At 40.8% G+C, this 14538-nt stretch overlaps 1 protein-coding gene and 1 long non-coding RNA gene across 2 annotated transcripts in view; one reads left to right on the top strand and one right to left on the bottom strand.

The window, feature by feature from the left end:
- Positions 1-5108, bottom strand: part of C18H16orf87 (chromosome 18 C16orf87 homolog) — a 35384-nt gene extending 30276 nt beyond the window's left edge. The window contains exon 1 of the mRNA XM_018061976.1: positions 4688-5108. Coding sequence (XP_017917465.1) covers positions 4688-5038 — 351 coding nt within the window. The 5' untranslated portion in view covers positions 5039-5108. The remainder of the gene's footprint in view (positions 1-4687) is intronic.
- LOC102173492 lies at positions 5153-14331 on the top strand. The gene is made up of 3 exons (XR_310675.3): positions 5153-5228; positions 10541-10676; positions 14292-14331. It is a non-coding gene; the product is annotated as an uncharacterized LOC102173492 (long non-coding RNA).

Raw genomic sequence — 14538 nt, 5'->3', positions numbered from 1 at the left:
CTTCACATTCTACTAATGCATTACAACACTAAGACTATAGCAAATACGTGATAAAAGTGTGCTGATGTAAGTGAACAACAGAAAACCACAACAGGATCAGAGCCAAGGAAAATATATTGGAAAAAAGGTAGCATTTCCTAAAATATTAGTTTGATAGCAGTTGATAATAGAATAAGTTGGAGGGCATGGTTGGGAAATCATTAAAGTAATCCCAGCATAACATTTTGAGGGCCCCACTGGAATAATGAGACTGGAAACAGAGAAAAGGCAGATCTGTAAGACATTTCAGAGGGTAAAGAACTGAAAACATGAGAGGGTAAGATACCAATTACTACTGACAGGAAAACAAAATAGTTTACAACAACCAGTTTGAGGGGCCAAAGTGCAGTATAAACAACAGAGAATGTAGGACAAAGCAGGAGTTGAGATCTAGGATTTTATAATCTCAGGTCCAGGAAGGAAGTTTGATAAAACACTTAAATTCTCCAGGCTTCTGTTTCAAAATCTATAAAATATTTTTACAAGAGGGTCCTTTCTCCATTTCATATAAATATTTTTTTAAGTCAAATGTTACTGAAAATTACTGAAAAAAGTTTTAGATTTTCCTCTACAATTGTTTCACTAATATTAACCTTAATGTTCCTTGGACTGGGGACACATACACTAAGAACCAGAAATTAATCTCAACAAAAAAGTACTCACAAAATAGTAATTACAATTCTGGTTTGTAAGATAAATTCCATTTGTTGTAAAAGTTTAATTATGATTATAAAGCTTTCATCCATTTATGTATGAAATGCCTCATATTATAGAATATAAATATTTGATCTAAATAAGCTAAATCATAATTTTGGGAGAATCCTTTGCAGTAAAAATACTAAAGAAAGAACTTGTTGTGTATTCATGAAAAATAACAATGAATGCTATAAAAATAATCAAACTCCAGTATGTCTAACAGGTTCCTTTATCAAGAATATAATGAGATTCTTTCAAAAAATAGCAGAAAATGTAATGTTACATTTCTTATTAGTGAGAAATATGCCTAAAATAGGTAAGTTTTGTCATTTTAAAATTTCACATCTTCATAGAAACCAAGCTCAAAGGTACTGACTCATTTCCTTTACACTTAAACACATCATTAAGGGCATAGCAGTAATATAAATTGTTTTAAGTTAATGCTACCCAAAAAACAACAGAACACGATGTTCTTATTCAACAGATCCTTTGCTACTCAACAGCCATTTTCTTTCAGCTACTGAAACTCAACAAATTGAAATTTAATTCTGTGTCTTATACACAAAAAATACATCAATCCAATCCAGAATTAACAGAGTGCTACAGTTAGATGAGAAATGTAACATTTGGCTTTCAGATGACTAACGCAATCGATAGGCTGATTTACATCCCTTAATGAAAGCATCTTATGTGCAAGAACATTTAGGTGCCTGAGCTAAATCACCCTAAGGGCCTTTTGAAAATGGAAAGTTCCTTTCCCTCACACCAACCCTGGAAAAAAGCCAACTAACCACCACCACAATACAGATCCTGTAAAAAGAATTGTTAAGCAGGGTGGCCAACTTCAGTAATATTAGTCTCTTTAAATTATTGTATAATTTAGATTTTTTTTAAAAAAATCTAAACTTCCTTTAAATTTCAGTTGTAATGCCAAAAACAACAGTAATGAAAGTTCTAATGCTATACTTTCAGGATTTTAAAATGGAAGAAAAAAACTTAAAGTTTTGTTTACTGATGGCTTGTGAATCAATTTATTCCTTGAAAAACAGGTATTTGGATTGTTTGCACATGTTTTAGAAGACAAGCTCTAAAAAAAACTGCAAAAAACAAAATCCTGGCCCTATATTATTTCACTGATTTTAAAAAGCTCAAAAAAATAACCATTTTATGGAGCATACATTTATATTCTTTGTTGCTAAGGGGAAAGTTACCTATAGCAGACATATTTGCTAAAGGTCACATAAAATTTTCTAAAATTTTTTTCCAAAAAAAGGGGGAAAAGCTGATCTAATAAAGAAGAAAACAAAAACGCAAAAACAGAAACATACACCAAAGACACCAGAAAAATCAGGATCTTGACTACTACTATCCTCAAAATGGCTCAGTAATTTGAATTAGTGGATGTGAAACCCGTTGAAAATGAAAAGTATTGTGGTTTGGATGTTTCAGAACTTTATTTTCAATAGAGGCATGTAAAAGGGGATGTTATAAAGCAACTGAAAATCTAGGTCTTTCTTGTTTACTGATCTCTGTACCCATTTTTAAACTTACACATACAGAACACATGTAAATCTACTTGGCTGAGGCAACTTCCTCAAACTTTAAAAAGATTTTACATTTATGCTTATAAACTGTATCTAAATTGTAATTTAATGTTCACCAGGCAACTTAGAATAACAGTAGTATTTTTTTTTTTTTTTAGTTTTTTTAAAATGGTTTTTGGGGTTGTAATTTTTCTCATTTATAAGAAATCTATACTTTCAAATAATTAGAAAGCTAAAATTAATCTTATTTTCTTCTATTAAGTTACTTTCAATAAAAGACAAACTGCTTTTAAGAATAACCAAAAGTTTGAATTAGTCATCATTTACGTTATCTTAAGTATTCAGAATAAAGGACAACACAAACTAACATTTTAAATTATGTTGTAGCTTGCTATGCAATGAATTGTGTCCCCACCCTGCCAAAAACATCCCAGCAATAAATTCATCTGTTAAAGCCCCAACTCCTCAATGCAATGGTTTTTGGAGCTGAGATAATTAGGTTTAGATGAGTTCATGAGGGTGGGGCCCTCATGATGGCATTAGTGTCCTTAGAAGAGCTGTCAGAAAGCTCTCTTTTCTGCCAGGATCTTGGGGCTTCCAGCCTGTGACAAAATAAATTACTGCTGTTTGAGCCACCCAATCTACAGTATTTTGTTATAGGAGCTGGAAGAGGGGTTGTGTGTGTTAACAACAAAATGAAATACAGTATTGCCAAATAAAATGCTGATCAGGTTCTGATGAACAGATACAAAGACTCCTACAAGTTTACAATCCTTTCCTCTTTCTTCAACCAGGATATTCAAAACAGGTTAAGGTTACTTCATGCCAAGTACTGCAAGGTCATGACTCACACTAATTGATGCCCTAAAGACACTGGAATGCATAATGCATACCATGTAAACCTTATATTTCTGCACAATTGAACAAATGGAAATGATTTAAATATTGAAATAATCTTCGACAAGGAGACTTAAATAAAGAAGCCCAATTTTTTCAGAATTTAACAAATTTAGTTCAATGTTAAGAATGGAAATTTAACTTTGGTTTGGCAAACATGGCTAAATTGTTTTTAAAATGCATACTCAATAAATTCATAAAGTCAATAAACCATAATTCTCCTTGCACAGCCTTCCTCTAATCAGTATCTCTACCATTGCCCATAAAAGATACTGAATAAAACATGTAACATTTTCTGTTAAAAGATTTGCTCAATCTTTAAGCTTGCTCCTTAAAGAATGCTCTAAAATCAGCTTATTAAAAGAATCTTCAGCCATTTCAAATTATTCCTCATTTTAAAAAGAAAGAAAGAAAAAGAAAGGGGGAGGAGAGAGGTAGTCATTTTGAAAAAATTCTCCCAGTGGAAAAGGAAAAAACACACCCAGATCAGCATGTTGGCGTGAAACAAGGGCCCTTACTAATGCTTTTAACTGAGAGTTTTAACTCATTAGATTATAAGGTTTTAGAGGAACGGGTGAAAAATGAGGCACTCTTAAACTAAAAGAGTAAATGAGATTTAAAACATTACAGCTATGACACCATTAATTCTGTGTGGAAAGCAGTCATTTAAAATTCATAAAACCACATACATTTTTTTTAGAAGATCTAGAAGCAGAAATCCTAAATTTTTAACAGTGGATACCACGGCGGGTAGGGGAACGTGAGGAGCGCCCAGAAAGAAAGGGCTTCAATGGGGACGTAATTCAATTATATTCCATTTAAAACAATGTACAGAAAAGATTCACGATTATTTACGGCAAAAATAATGTTTTAAGAGAAAAAAACTCCATATTTCACCAAAACTTATAACTATTACACTGTGGGCCTTACTGTCACATTTAAGCATCCGCCCAGGTGGCGGGGGGATAGTTTGGGGGGTCCACCGTCCACATCTGAAATGGGAACAAAGCAACCCTGAGTGGCAGGAGGGGGATTTGGGAGCCAGGAGCCCTGACTTGGGAGTTCGCACATCAGGCACTCTCGTCGGGGCGGGAGGGGGCTGAGGCACGGTTCTCGTCCACTTGGGCCGCTGCCCCACACTCCTGCCGCTGTCACCGGAGCCGGCCAGGCGACTCGAGGAGGCTCCGGACAGGTCGCCCCGTCTGCTCAGGATAAACTCACGCCCCCTCTCACGCCCAGCCCCAGGGCACGACACTCGCCCGTCTGACCGCCGCCAGGTGGACCCCGGCCGGGCCGCGGCTCCGGGCGCTTCCGCGGCAACCCCTCGGCTCGGCCGGGCCGGTTCGGGGCTCCCGCGGTGGCCACAGAGCCCGAGGGCTGGCCCCCTCGCTCGGCCGCCGGGACCCCGGCGAGGCGGCCTCTCCACAGCCAACGGCCACAGGCAACGGCCGCTGCCCGCGCGCACCCGCCCCGCTGGCCCGCGTGTTCGTTGCCCGGCCCCCGACGCCCACCTGTTGGTCGCACTCGGGGCATGATTTGGTAGCCATCTTCACTTTCTTAGCTCGAGTTGCAGACATGCTTCTCTCAGGCGGCGGCGGCGGCAGCAGCAGTGGCGGCGGCGGTGGCGGCGGTTCGGACTCCGCCCCTCTTACCTCAGCAGCCCAGCCTCTGCCCGCGCGGCCCCCGCTGGCCAAACCGAGGCTCTGACGGGCGCGCGCGCGCGTTCGCGAACTCGAGCAGAGCCTGAGGGTCGAGGAGGCGGGGCGCGGCGGGCGCCGGCTCCAAAGAACTGCGGAGCACGCTTCCACCCACACGGCTCCGGTCCTCCAGCGGGTCTCGATTCTCACGAGAAGACACAGCATGGATTTTCCGACGGGACAATGGACACGCCTTCTGTCGGCCGGATGAACGGCGTGGGGGCGTGGCTTAGCCGGGATTCGGCAGTAACGGGCGTCGGGCTCCACCAACGAAAGCACAGAAAGGGCGGGTCCTGGTGCTGAGCACGCCCCCTTCCCCGGAGGAAGAAGGTGAGAGTGAAAAAGCAGGTGGGAGGTAAGACTTTCCGCACAGATACCGACGTTTGATAGACTTCAGTAAATGTTAGCAAGTCTAATCATTGATAAATTATAATAGACAGCTGATGAGTCTGCTAGATGCCAGTCTTGAGCTCTTCACCGGGAGGTATGAAATTCGTTAAGTCAAATATGTATTGAGGGCCAAATCGGCCAGACAAATTTGAATACTGGGAGGTGCCTGTCCTCAAACACGTAGTTTAGAGGTGTAGAGGGCCTAACGTTCGAATACAGGGGAAATGAGTTGTTGGGAGGAGTAATTCGGTTGACTACAATATCAAAATTTAAAATTCACCTCGCCTTTGATCTTTCAATCACATCCCTAAGAATTTGAAAAGATATTTTCCCTAAGAATTTAAAATATATTCTCCAGCTGTGCTCAAATGCATTTGTGCCAAGATATTGCACTTCGCAGCACAGCTTAATCAGAAACAGCCCAGGTGTCCACCAACAAATTGCCTGAGCAAATTTAGGTATGCACACATCAGAATTATCATTGCAGTTTTTCAAAAGAATGATAGTTCTATATGAAGTGATATAATGATCTCTAAAATAGTATTAATTGGAAGAGCAGAGTACTCTACACCTTGTTTAAGATTGTGTAAAATAACATGAAAATGTATTTATGGTTACACATACATTAAGAGACTAGAAAAGGAAGTGGAGGGCAGGAAGAGGAGGGAGACATATTCCATATAGTATTGTATTAATGTGAATTGTCTACTAGGTTAACCTAATATGACATAGGACAACCCCTCACCCCCCCCCCCGCCCCCCCCCCCCCCCCCCCCCCCCGCCCCGCAAAAGAGGAAAGGATTTGAACACAGTTACTGAGGAGGTCAACTGACACACTGTCAAGGGAGTTGGTGTTCCTGAAAGGCTTTCTAGTAGAGTTATCTCCAGTACTGAATCCCCAAGATGAAATTGCCAGCATCTGCTGGATCATCGAAAAAGCAAGAGAGTTCCAGAAAAATATCTATTTCTGCTTTATTGACTATGCTAAAGCCTTTGACTGTGTGGATCACAACAAACTGGAAAATTCTGAAAGAGATGGGAATACCAGACCACCTGACCTGCCTCTTGAGAAACCTGTATGCAGGTCAGGAAGCAACAGTTAGAACTGGACATGGGACAACAGACTGGTTCCAAATAGGAAAAGGAGTACATCAAGGCTGTATATTGTCACCCTGCTTATTTAACTCATATGCAGAGTACATCATGAGAAACACTGGACTGGAGGAAGCACAAGCTGGAATCAAGGCTGCTGGGAGAAATCTCAATAACCTCAGATATGCAGATGACACCACCCTTATGACAGAAAGTGAAGAGGAACTAAAAAGCCTCTTGATGAAAGTGAAAGAGGAGAGTGAAAAAGTTGGCTTAAAGCTCAACATTCAGAAAACGAAGATCATGGCATGCAGTCCCATCACTTCATGGGAAATAGATGGGGAAACAGTGGAAACAGTGTCAGACTTTACTTTTTTGGGCTCCAAAATCACTGCAGATGGTGACTGCAGCCATGAAATTAAAAGATGCTTACTCCTTGGAACGAAAGTTATGACCAACCTAGATAGCATATTAAAAAGCAGAGATATTACTTTGCCAACAAAGGTCCGTCTAGTCAAGGCTATGGTTTTTCCAGTGGTCATGTATGGATGTGAGAGTTGGACTGTGAAGAAAGCTGAGAGCCGAAGAATTGATGCTTTTGAAGTGTGGTGTTGGAGAAGACTCTTGAGAGTCCCTTGGACTGCAAGGAGAACCAGTCAGTCCATTCTAAAGGAGATCAGTCCTGGGTGTTCATTGGAAGGACTGATGCTGAAGCTGAAACTCCAATACTTAGGCCACCTCACGAGAAGAGTTGACTCCTTGGAAAAGTCCCTAATGCTGGAAGGGATTTGGGGCAGGAGGAGAAGGGGACGACAGAGGATGAGATGGCTGGATGGCATCACTGACTTGATGGACAGGAGTTTGGGTAAACTCCAGGAGTTGGTGATAGACAGGGAGGCCTGGCGTGCTGTGGTTCATGGGGTCGCAAAGAGTCGGACATGACTGAGCGACTGAACTGAAGGAAGTCAGGTGGAGTTGCCCAATCAGAGGTGAGAAACCACCAGGCAGATGAGACAGAGTAAGCAAAGGCAGAGAAGTCAGTAGCTTGGTGTTGTGAGTACACCAAGTGCAAGACAGAGTTAAGACTGGTGATGTGGATCATACCCAGCTGTGCAGACAGGGTCTTTCCCACCATGGGAGGGAGTTTGGGCTTCTTCCTGAGTGCAGTGGGGCAGTGGAGGTTTTATTTTGGGGAATTAACAGGATTATATTTGAAGTTGATAATGATTGGACCAGTAAAACACCTCAGGTCTTACGACCTGAGGCATGGGGAGAGGATGGACAGTAGTGGAGAGAAATTTAAAAAATGTGAAGGCCATAGTGTTAGTAAAACTTAAGGAGCTATTTTGTTGGTGGAGAGCAGCGGCCATGGACGTTTCCAGGATGACTCTCAAACTTCTAATACAAAGAAATGGAGGAATAGAAGTAACAGAGGAAGATAGTACCTCAGTTTTCCTTGGAGAATGGTGTAGGGCATGAATTGGGAACCCAGGTCCTGTAATCCTGGCCTTGAGAAGTTTTCTGAAAATTTCATTTGACTAGGTCCTTTTTAGGAAACTCTCCCCAAAAGGGCACTTGGTTGGTGTGGGTAAGGAAGAGGTCTTTATCTCTGTGGAGTTTTTGGCACACACTGACAGTTGACTGATGCAAACTCTATCCAGGTTTCCCCCTTCTCTCTAGCCATCTTCTAAGTAGGAATGGGTCATGTGGTGTTATTGCTGGCCAATAAGATATAAACCAAAGTCCACTGAGTGGGATTTTTGGAAAGGCTCTGAGTTCCTGATAAAAATAAAGCAATTCTTGTCCAGAAAAACCTCTTTGTCCTTTGCCTTTCACACTTTTCTTACTCTCTGGAGCATCACCTTGAGGCCGTATAGGTAAAGCAGCCATCTTATGACAATGAGACAATAAGGTATTGGTTATATATTGTTACATAACAAATTACCCCCAAAATCAGTGGCTTAAAACATACCTGTTTCTGTGAGTCAGGAATGCAGATGTGGTTCTACAATCTCATCTGAGTGCTCAACGATGGGGAGGTCCACTTCTCAGTCAGTTCAGTCACTCAGTCATGTCCGACTCTATGCAACCCCATGAACCGCAGCATGCCAGGCCTCCCTGTCCATCACCAACTCCTGGCGTTCACCCAAACTCATGTCCATTGAGTCGGTGATGCCATCCAACCATCTCATCCTCTGTTGTCCCCTTCTCCTCCTGCCCTCAATCTTTCCCAGCATCAGGGTCTTTTCCAAGGAGTCAGCTCTTCGCATCAGGTGGCCAAAGTATTGGAGTTTCAGCTTCAGTGTCAGTCCTTCCAATCAACACCCAGGACTGATCTTTAGGATGGACTGGTTGGATCTCCTTGCAGTCCAAGGGACCCTCAAGAGTCTTCTCCAACACCACAATTCAAAAGCATCAATTCTTCGGCGCTCAGCTTTCTTCACAGTCCAACTCTCACATCCATACATGATCCACTTCTAAGCTCACTCATCTGATGGTTGGCAAGCCCCAGTCCCTCATCACATGGAGATCTGATCTATGGTAGCGTAGAGTAATCAAGGAGGACTTCCTGGAGTAATCAAGGAAGAAATGTGCATGATAGGTAGAGTTAACAAGGTAAAGAGGAATAGCAAATATTCAACCAGAAAGAGCAGCATGGGGAAATTAACTGAGGTAAAAGGAAGTGAAAGGAAGCTATTGTTGCTGAAGCACCAAGAGGAAGAGGAAGAGAGAATCTGACATATTGAGGATGGGTGCTGGAGAGTCCACTTTCCACTGGCTTTCAATGCAACTTCTCACTTTGTTCAAGATCTTTTATGTGTGCTGTTATAAGTGGCTGTAGGTGCTCTAGTCTCATAGTAAGCAATTAGAGCAGGCAGGAACTATAATATTTTAATACAGGGATTATGTACTTGAGAAACCAAAATGGCCATTTAAATGTTTTTTTCTTTGGCTGAGCTTACTCAGCTTGTGGGATCTTAGTTTCCTGACTAGGGATCAAACCCAGGGCCTTGGCAGTGAAAATGCAGTCTTAGCCACTGGACCACCAGGGAATTCCCTCAAAACTGTTCTTTATACCCTTTACTATACCCAAGCTGCGGGGGGTAGGGGGGGAGGAGTGGTGGTAAGAAAAAGTGAGGTGTAACAGCCTCCATTTCCATTCCTTTATTTTGATACTCAAAGTTTCTACCAAGGAGCCCTTTGAAGCTTCTCTTTCTTTTCTTGGAAAGGAGAATGAGAGCACTTGGCTGCTTGGGAAGTCTTGATTTCCTTAAAATTTCGCATTTTTCTTGAAAATCTAATATAGCTCCTAAATTAAAGAGTTAAAAGTTTAAAGCTGTAGTTCCTTCTTTTCCAAAGCAATGGAGAAATGATCATCACAATGATGAAAATGTAGTCATTTTGTGTTGATTCTGTTCACAACACTATACTCTGGATTTCCAAAAAGGAACAGTCCATGATTTAAAAAAAAAGAAATATCAAATAATAGACAAAGAAGATGCTATCTTTTTCCTGAAAGAGAGCTTTTCTTTTCTCCCCATGAAGCCAATAACACACTGCATCAAGGAGCACTCACTGCAGGAAAGCCACAGGCTCAAAGCAACTCAAGAGGCCAGCCCTCTTTTACAGCTGGGTACCTCTGGACAATTCAAGACATGTACCTGGCTTCACTGAGCACCAAACTCAGCCCACTGGCTTGCCCTGGACACAGAGGGGCCTCCAGAGGTGTCCCATGCCTTGCTTTGCCTCCTTTTTCTTTTTCTCCCATAGTATTAAATACTACTTATTGGGCATCTACTCTGTGCCTATCCTTACATTATGTTCCTCTTCCTCCCCAAATCCTGCAGAGTATACAGTTAAATAAAGTAAGGCTCAGGGAGCATTATCAGTCAGGAATGTTTTTTTTGTTTTTTTTGTTTTTTTGCCAAACAAAGAACCCAAATCAAAATGGCTTAAACAAAAAGGGTTACTGGCTCCCATAACCAGAAAACATGAATAGTAGTACCAGTTTCAGGCACAGCTGGATCCATGTCCCCAAGCAAACATTTTTGTCTCTCAGGTCTACATCCCTTCTTGGAGGTGATAGGAAAGATGGCTCAGATAGCTCACCATCCTATATTTAATGCTCCTTTTCCTGTCTCAGTACACTTCACTGCTTCTGTTTGGTTTTCCTACCTATACCAGAATCACTCATCTGGGCTGGACAAGGACATCCACTGATTATTTTAGACCAAAATTCAGCATCCAGCTCTGGAAATCTGACAGGGTGTCTGAGAACTGAGGGAAGGATCGGTGGGTCACAGAACAACTACCATCCAGAGTAAGTAACTTTCCAACACTTTCTTTCACAATGGCCAAGCCACTGCCTCTCGCCCTGTTACCATTTATCCTCACCCTGACCTTGATCCTGGGAAAGACTGAAGGCAGGAGAAGGGGATGGCAGAGGATGACATGATTGGACATCACTCATGACTCGATGGACATGAGTTTGAGCAAGCTCTGGGAGCTAGTGATGGACAGGGAAGCCTGGCGTGCTACAATCCATGGGGTTGCAAAGAGTCGGACATGACTGAGCCACTGAACCGAACTGGACTGTGCTGCCTTTGAAATAAAGTCCTTCCCACACTTCTGGTCTTAGTCCTCTTACCCCATCAGTCTGAACTAAATCAGAAGCTTCACTGTCCTGGGAGTAAGCAAGAGTCCGCAGAAACTATAGATTCCTTGGTAAACCCATAGACGTAGTAGTACAACGAGCATGTGACTCCCAACCAGGGCATCCAGCAAAGGAAATAAATTAAGACTGGACGCACGCTATGCTCTGCTCACCGAGCCTTGTGTCATGGTGCAGGATTGCACCTACCCCAAGGAAAGAACACCTTTTTCCCCCTTTCTGCAGTAATACGTCCCATTGTCCTTAATCCCTGGGATAGTCAATTTTACTTTAGGGAATTTCCATTCCATGTCTTCTTCCATTTCTCTCCTCCCCTCCCTTTCAGTGTCTCTCTCCCCCTCCAGGTTAAGATTCATTCCAAGATGTCCTCTTACTTCTTACCTTTCAAGATTCCTTAACTCTCCTCTCTTTCATGGATTAGACATAGCAAGTTGTCAGCAGGGAAAGAGGCAGGAAAAGGACCATCCCAGTATCTTTATCATAACTTAATCCCTGGATGCCACAAAGAATAACTGCAATCTGGTTACAAAATCATAAAGAGGCCATTAGCTATGGCATCTAACAGGCCACCTACATTTTAAAAAATAATAAAATCAGAATGGAAAGTATATGAATGAAAGGATTGGCTCTGTGTGACAGAATGAGTGTTATCATCCAAAAGCATCACTGAGCCATGTGTGCATGGCATTTAGTATTAGAAACATGCTTTCATTTCTTTAGTGAAAAAAATATTTTCTGAGAGCCTCTGATGAGGCAGTTCATCTCTCTGGAACCCACTTTACTTGGACCTTTGCATGACGGACTCCTAAGCATCTTTCACATACACATCCACTCTGGGCTCCACATTCCTCCAGTGAAAAAGCCCAAAACTCAGGGGCAGCTTGTAGTTTTCCAGCACCTTAGGGTCCTTTCCATATTCATGTTCTGCCAGGGTCTGAGAAGGTATCAAGTTGAACCACATGAAATTGCCTTTTTATGGGCTAAATGAAAATGTTAAGTATTTTGGAGAAAAAATGCTATACTCAACCAAAATATACACTGTTAGCATTAACTGCTTTCCCCAACTGATAAGTTTCCCCCAATATTAAATGGTATATACTATATTTATAAAATTCAGCATTATTAATATTTATTCAAATCCTCCAATTACTGCTTCTCAGTTGGAGAAAGTTTTGTTTCTTAGAGTTCCAAATGACAGGAAAGGTGGTAATTGGTTGAAAAAAAGTCAGGTAAATATGATGAATGTGGTAAAATTTCTTAGCTCAATTAACTTCTCTATAGTGGTTTGTGATTTCTGTGGTCAGATGTCATGGAAAAATAGAGGTTCGTGTCTGCTAACCAATACGGAGTACTTTTAGATAAACTTTTTATATATAATTTTAACTTTTTGGCAATAAGATGCTACCATTAGTTATACCTGGATTAAAAGGCAGTAATAAAATAGTCATTGTAGACCACCATACCATTACCAGAACCTTTTTTGATTACAGTGATGATTTGAACACATGTTTGGGAACTTCATCAACATCTATCCATCGTCCAGATCACTTTCGATGTCACTTTTTGTCAAAGCTTATGATCCTCTCCCAAATATGTCTCTGTTCTTTCAAATCTTAAGAGATGAGAATATCTCTAACCATCTGAGTTTATGATCATTTGTTAACTGGTGTGGTACCTGCTCACATGTCCATTTTTTTTACCTTTCCTATTGCAGCCAGGTGTCAAGAAATTATTGTAGCAGAAACTCCTAAGTCTGCTGCAAGACTTCGAATTGCTGTTTTGGGGTTAGCTTCTATCATAGCTCTCAACTGATCTTCATTTAAAACAGATTTGGGTTTCCCCAAAGGCTCATTTTTCAGGCTCAGATCCCCAGAACAAAATTTTTCAAACTAACATCCAGCACTAACAGAGCCTTTCACTAACAGAGCCTTTCCCAAAGACAGAATTGATATTTCTACTTGCCATGTCTGCACTATGAGCTAGTTTAAATTAATATTTTAAAAAGTATTTGTAACTTTCAAAGATGTGGTATTGTTCACATCTGTAGAGAAAATAAACAATAAAAGCTCAACTGTCAAAGAAAACTGAACATATACAAAATTGTATACTTAGATTCTGTTACAAAACTTTCATTTTCCTCGAATTTTCACTCACTGATTTTACTGCCTATCAGTTCGTCTTGTCTGCAACAAAAATTACGGTTTAGCTAATGCTGGTTTTCTATTTCCTACAGTTCTTCCACAGTTATTAAACTAAAGTTCTACTATGAAGGAAGAACTGTCCCTTTCCCCTCATTTTAAAATTTGTATCAGTAGGGCTCACAGATATTATACTTTATTAATTCAGTGATAACATTATTTCTTTTGCTCAAACTATTCCAGCTTTGGCCATTAGGAACTGCTTTAGTTTGGCTCCTGTGTTCTTTCAGCAATATTCTCCCATTTCTTTCTCTAAAAAAAAATAAAATAAAATAAAATAAAAATTATCTGGCACACCTAAAGATTTTCCAAACACCTTTATCCCATCTTAGTCCTGTAATTGACCTCTTCTCTAAAGATCCCTGGTTCCTTTTATTGAAGAATCATACTTAAAAATTGGATGTAATAACGTTACATAAAGTAATAAAGTTTCTTCATTACTGCTGAGGTGTCATCACTTCTAGTTCCTCACGCTGAACAGTTAGGAGAAATATGTATGCATACTAACTGACACATATAGTAATAGCTCAGATTCCAGTCCAACCCCAAAGAGGTCATTTTAGCCTCTTCCTCTCCTTACGAAAAACCCAGTTCTTATCTAAAACATATTTACCTGTTTGTTCAGTTTGAGTATACACATAAAGCCCAGAATTGTTAATCTATACCCCTGTGAGAAATACATTTACTGACTAGATTACAGCATTAATCCACGGTTCTTTGCTGTCTAACATTACTGTATCTACTCAAGATAGTATTTTCCATAATTACTTGGGTTAGTTCTTTTCTTCCCCATCCTATTCAGTGTTACTCTTTTCTCATTCCACTACCCAGTTCCCATCTCTCCATTTCCCTACAGCCCTATAGATTACCAGTCACCTCACTTTGTGGTTTAACCCTGCTGGCATTGATTTTGGACAAATGAACAACTACATATATGTATTGTCTTATGTCTCCTTTCTTACATGAAAGGTAGGATACTATAAATACTATTATGCTTGATTTTTTTTTTTTACTTTATATTTTACTTTATATTTTTTACTTTATATTTACTTTATATTTTGGAAAGAACTGCAAAGAACTGACTCATTGGAAAAGACCCTGATGCTGGGAAAGATTGAAGGCAGGAAGAGAAGGGGTTGACAGAGGATGATATGGTTGGATGACATCACCGACTCGATGGACATGAGTTTGAGCAAGCTCTGGGACTTGGTGAAGGACAAGGAAGCCTGGCATACTGCAGTCAATGAAGTTGCAAAGAGTCAGATACGACTGAGTGACTGAACTGAACTGGTTTCTGGAAAACACTCCAGATA

This window comes from Capra hircus, chromosome 18, assembly GCF_001704415.2.
Source record: "Capra hircus breed San Clemente chromosome 18, ASM170441v1, whole genome shotgun sequence".
In the NCBI taxonomy this organism is placed as follows: domain Eukaryota; kingdom Metazoa; phylum Chordata; class Mammalia; order Artiodactyla; family Bovidae; genus Capra; species Capra hircus.
The sequence above is the reverse complement of the archived record's forward strand: the minus strand, read 5'-3'. Positions and strand labels throughout refer to the sequence as shown.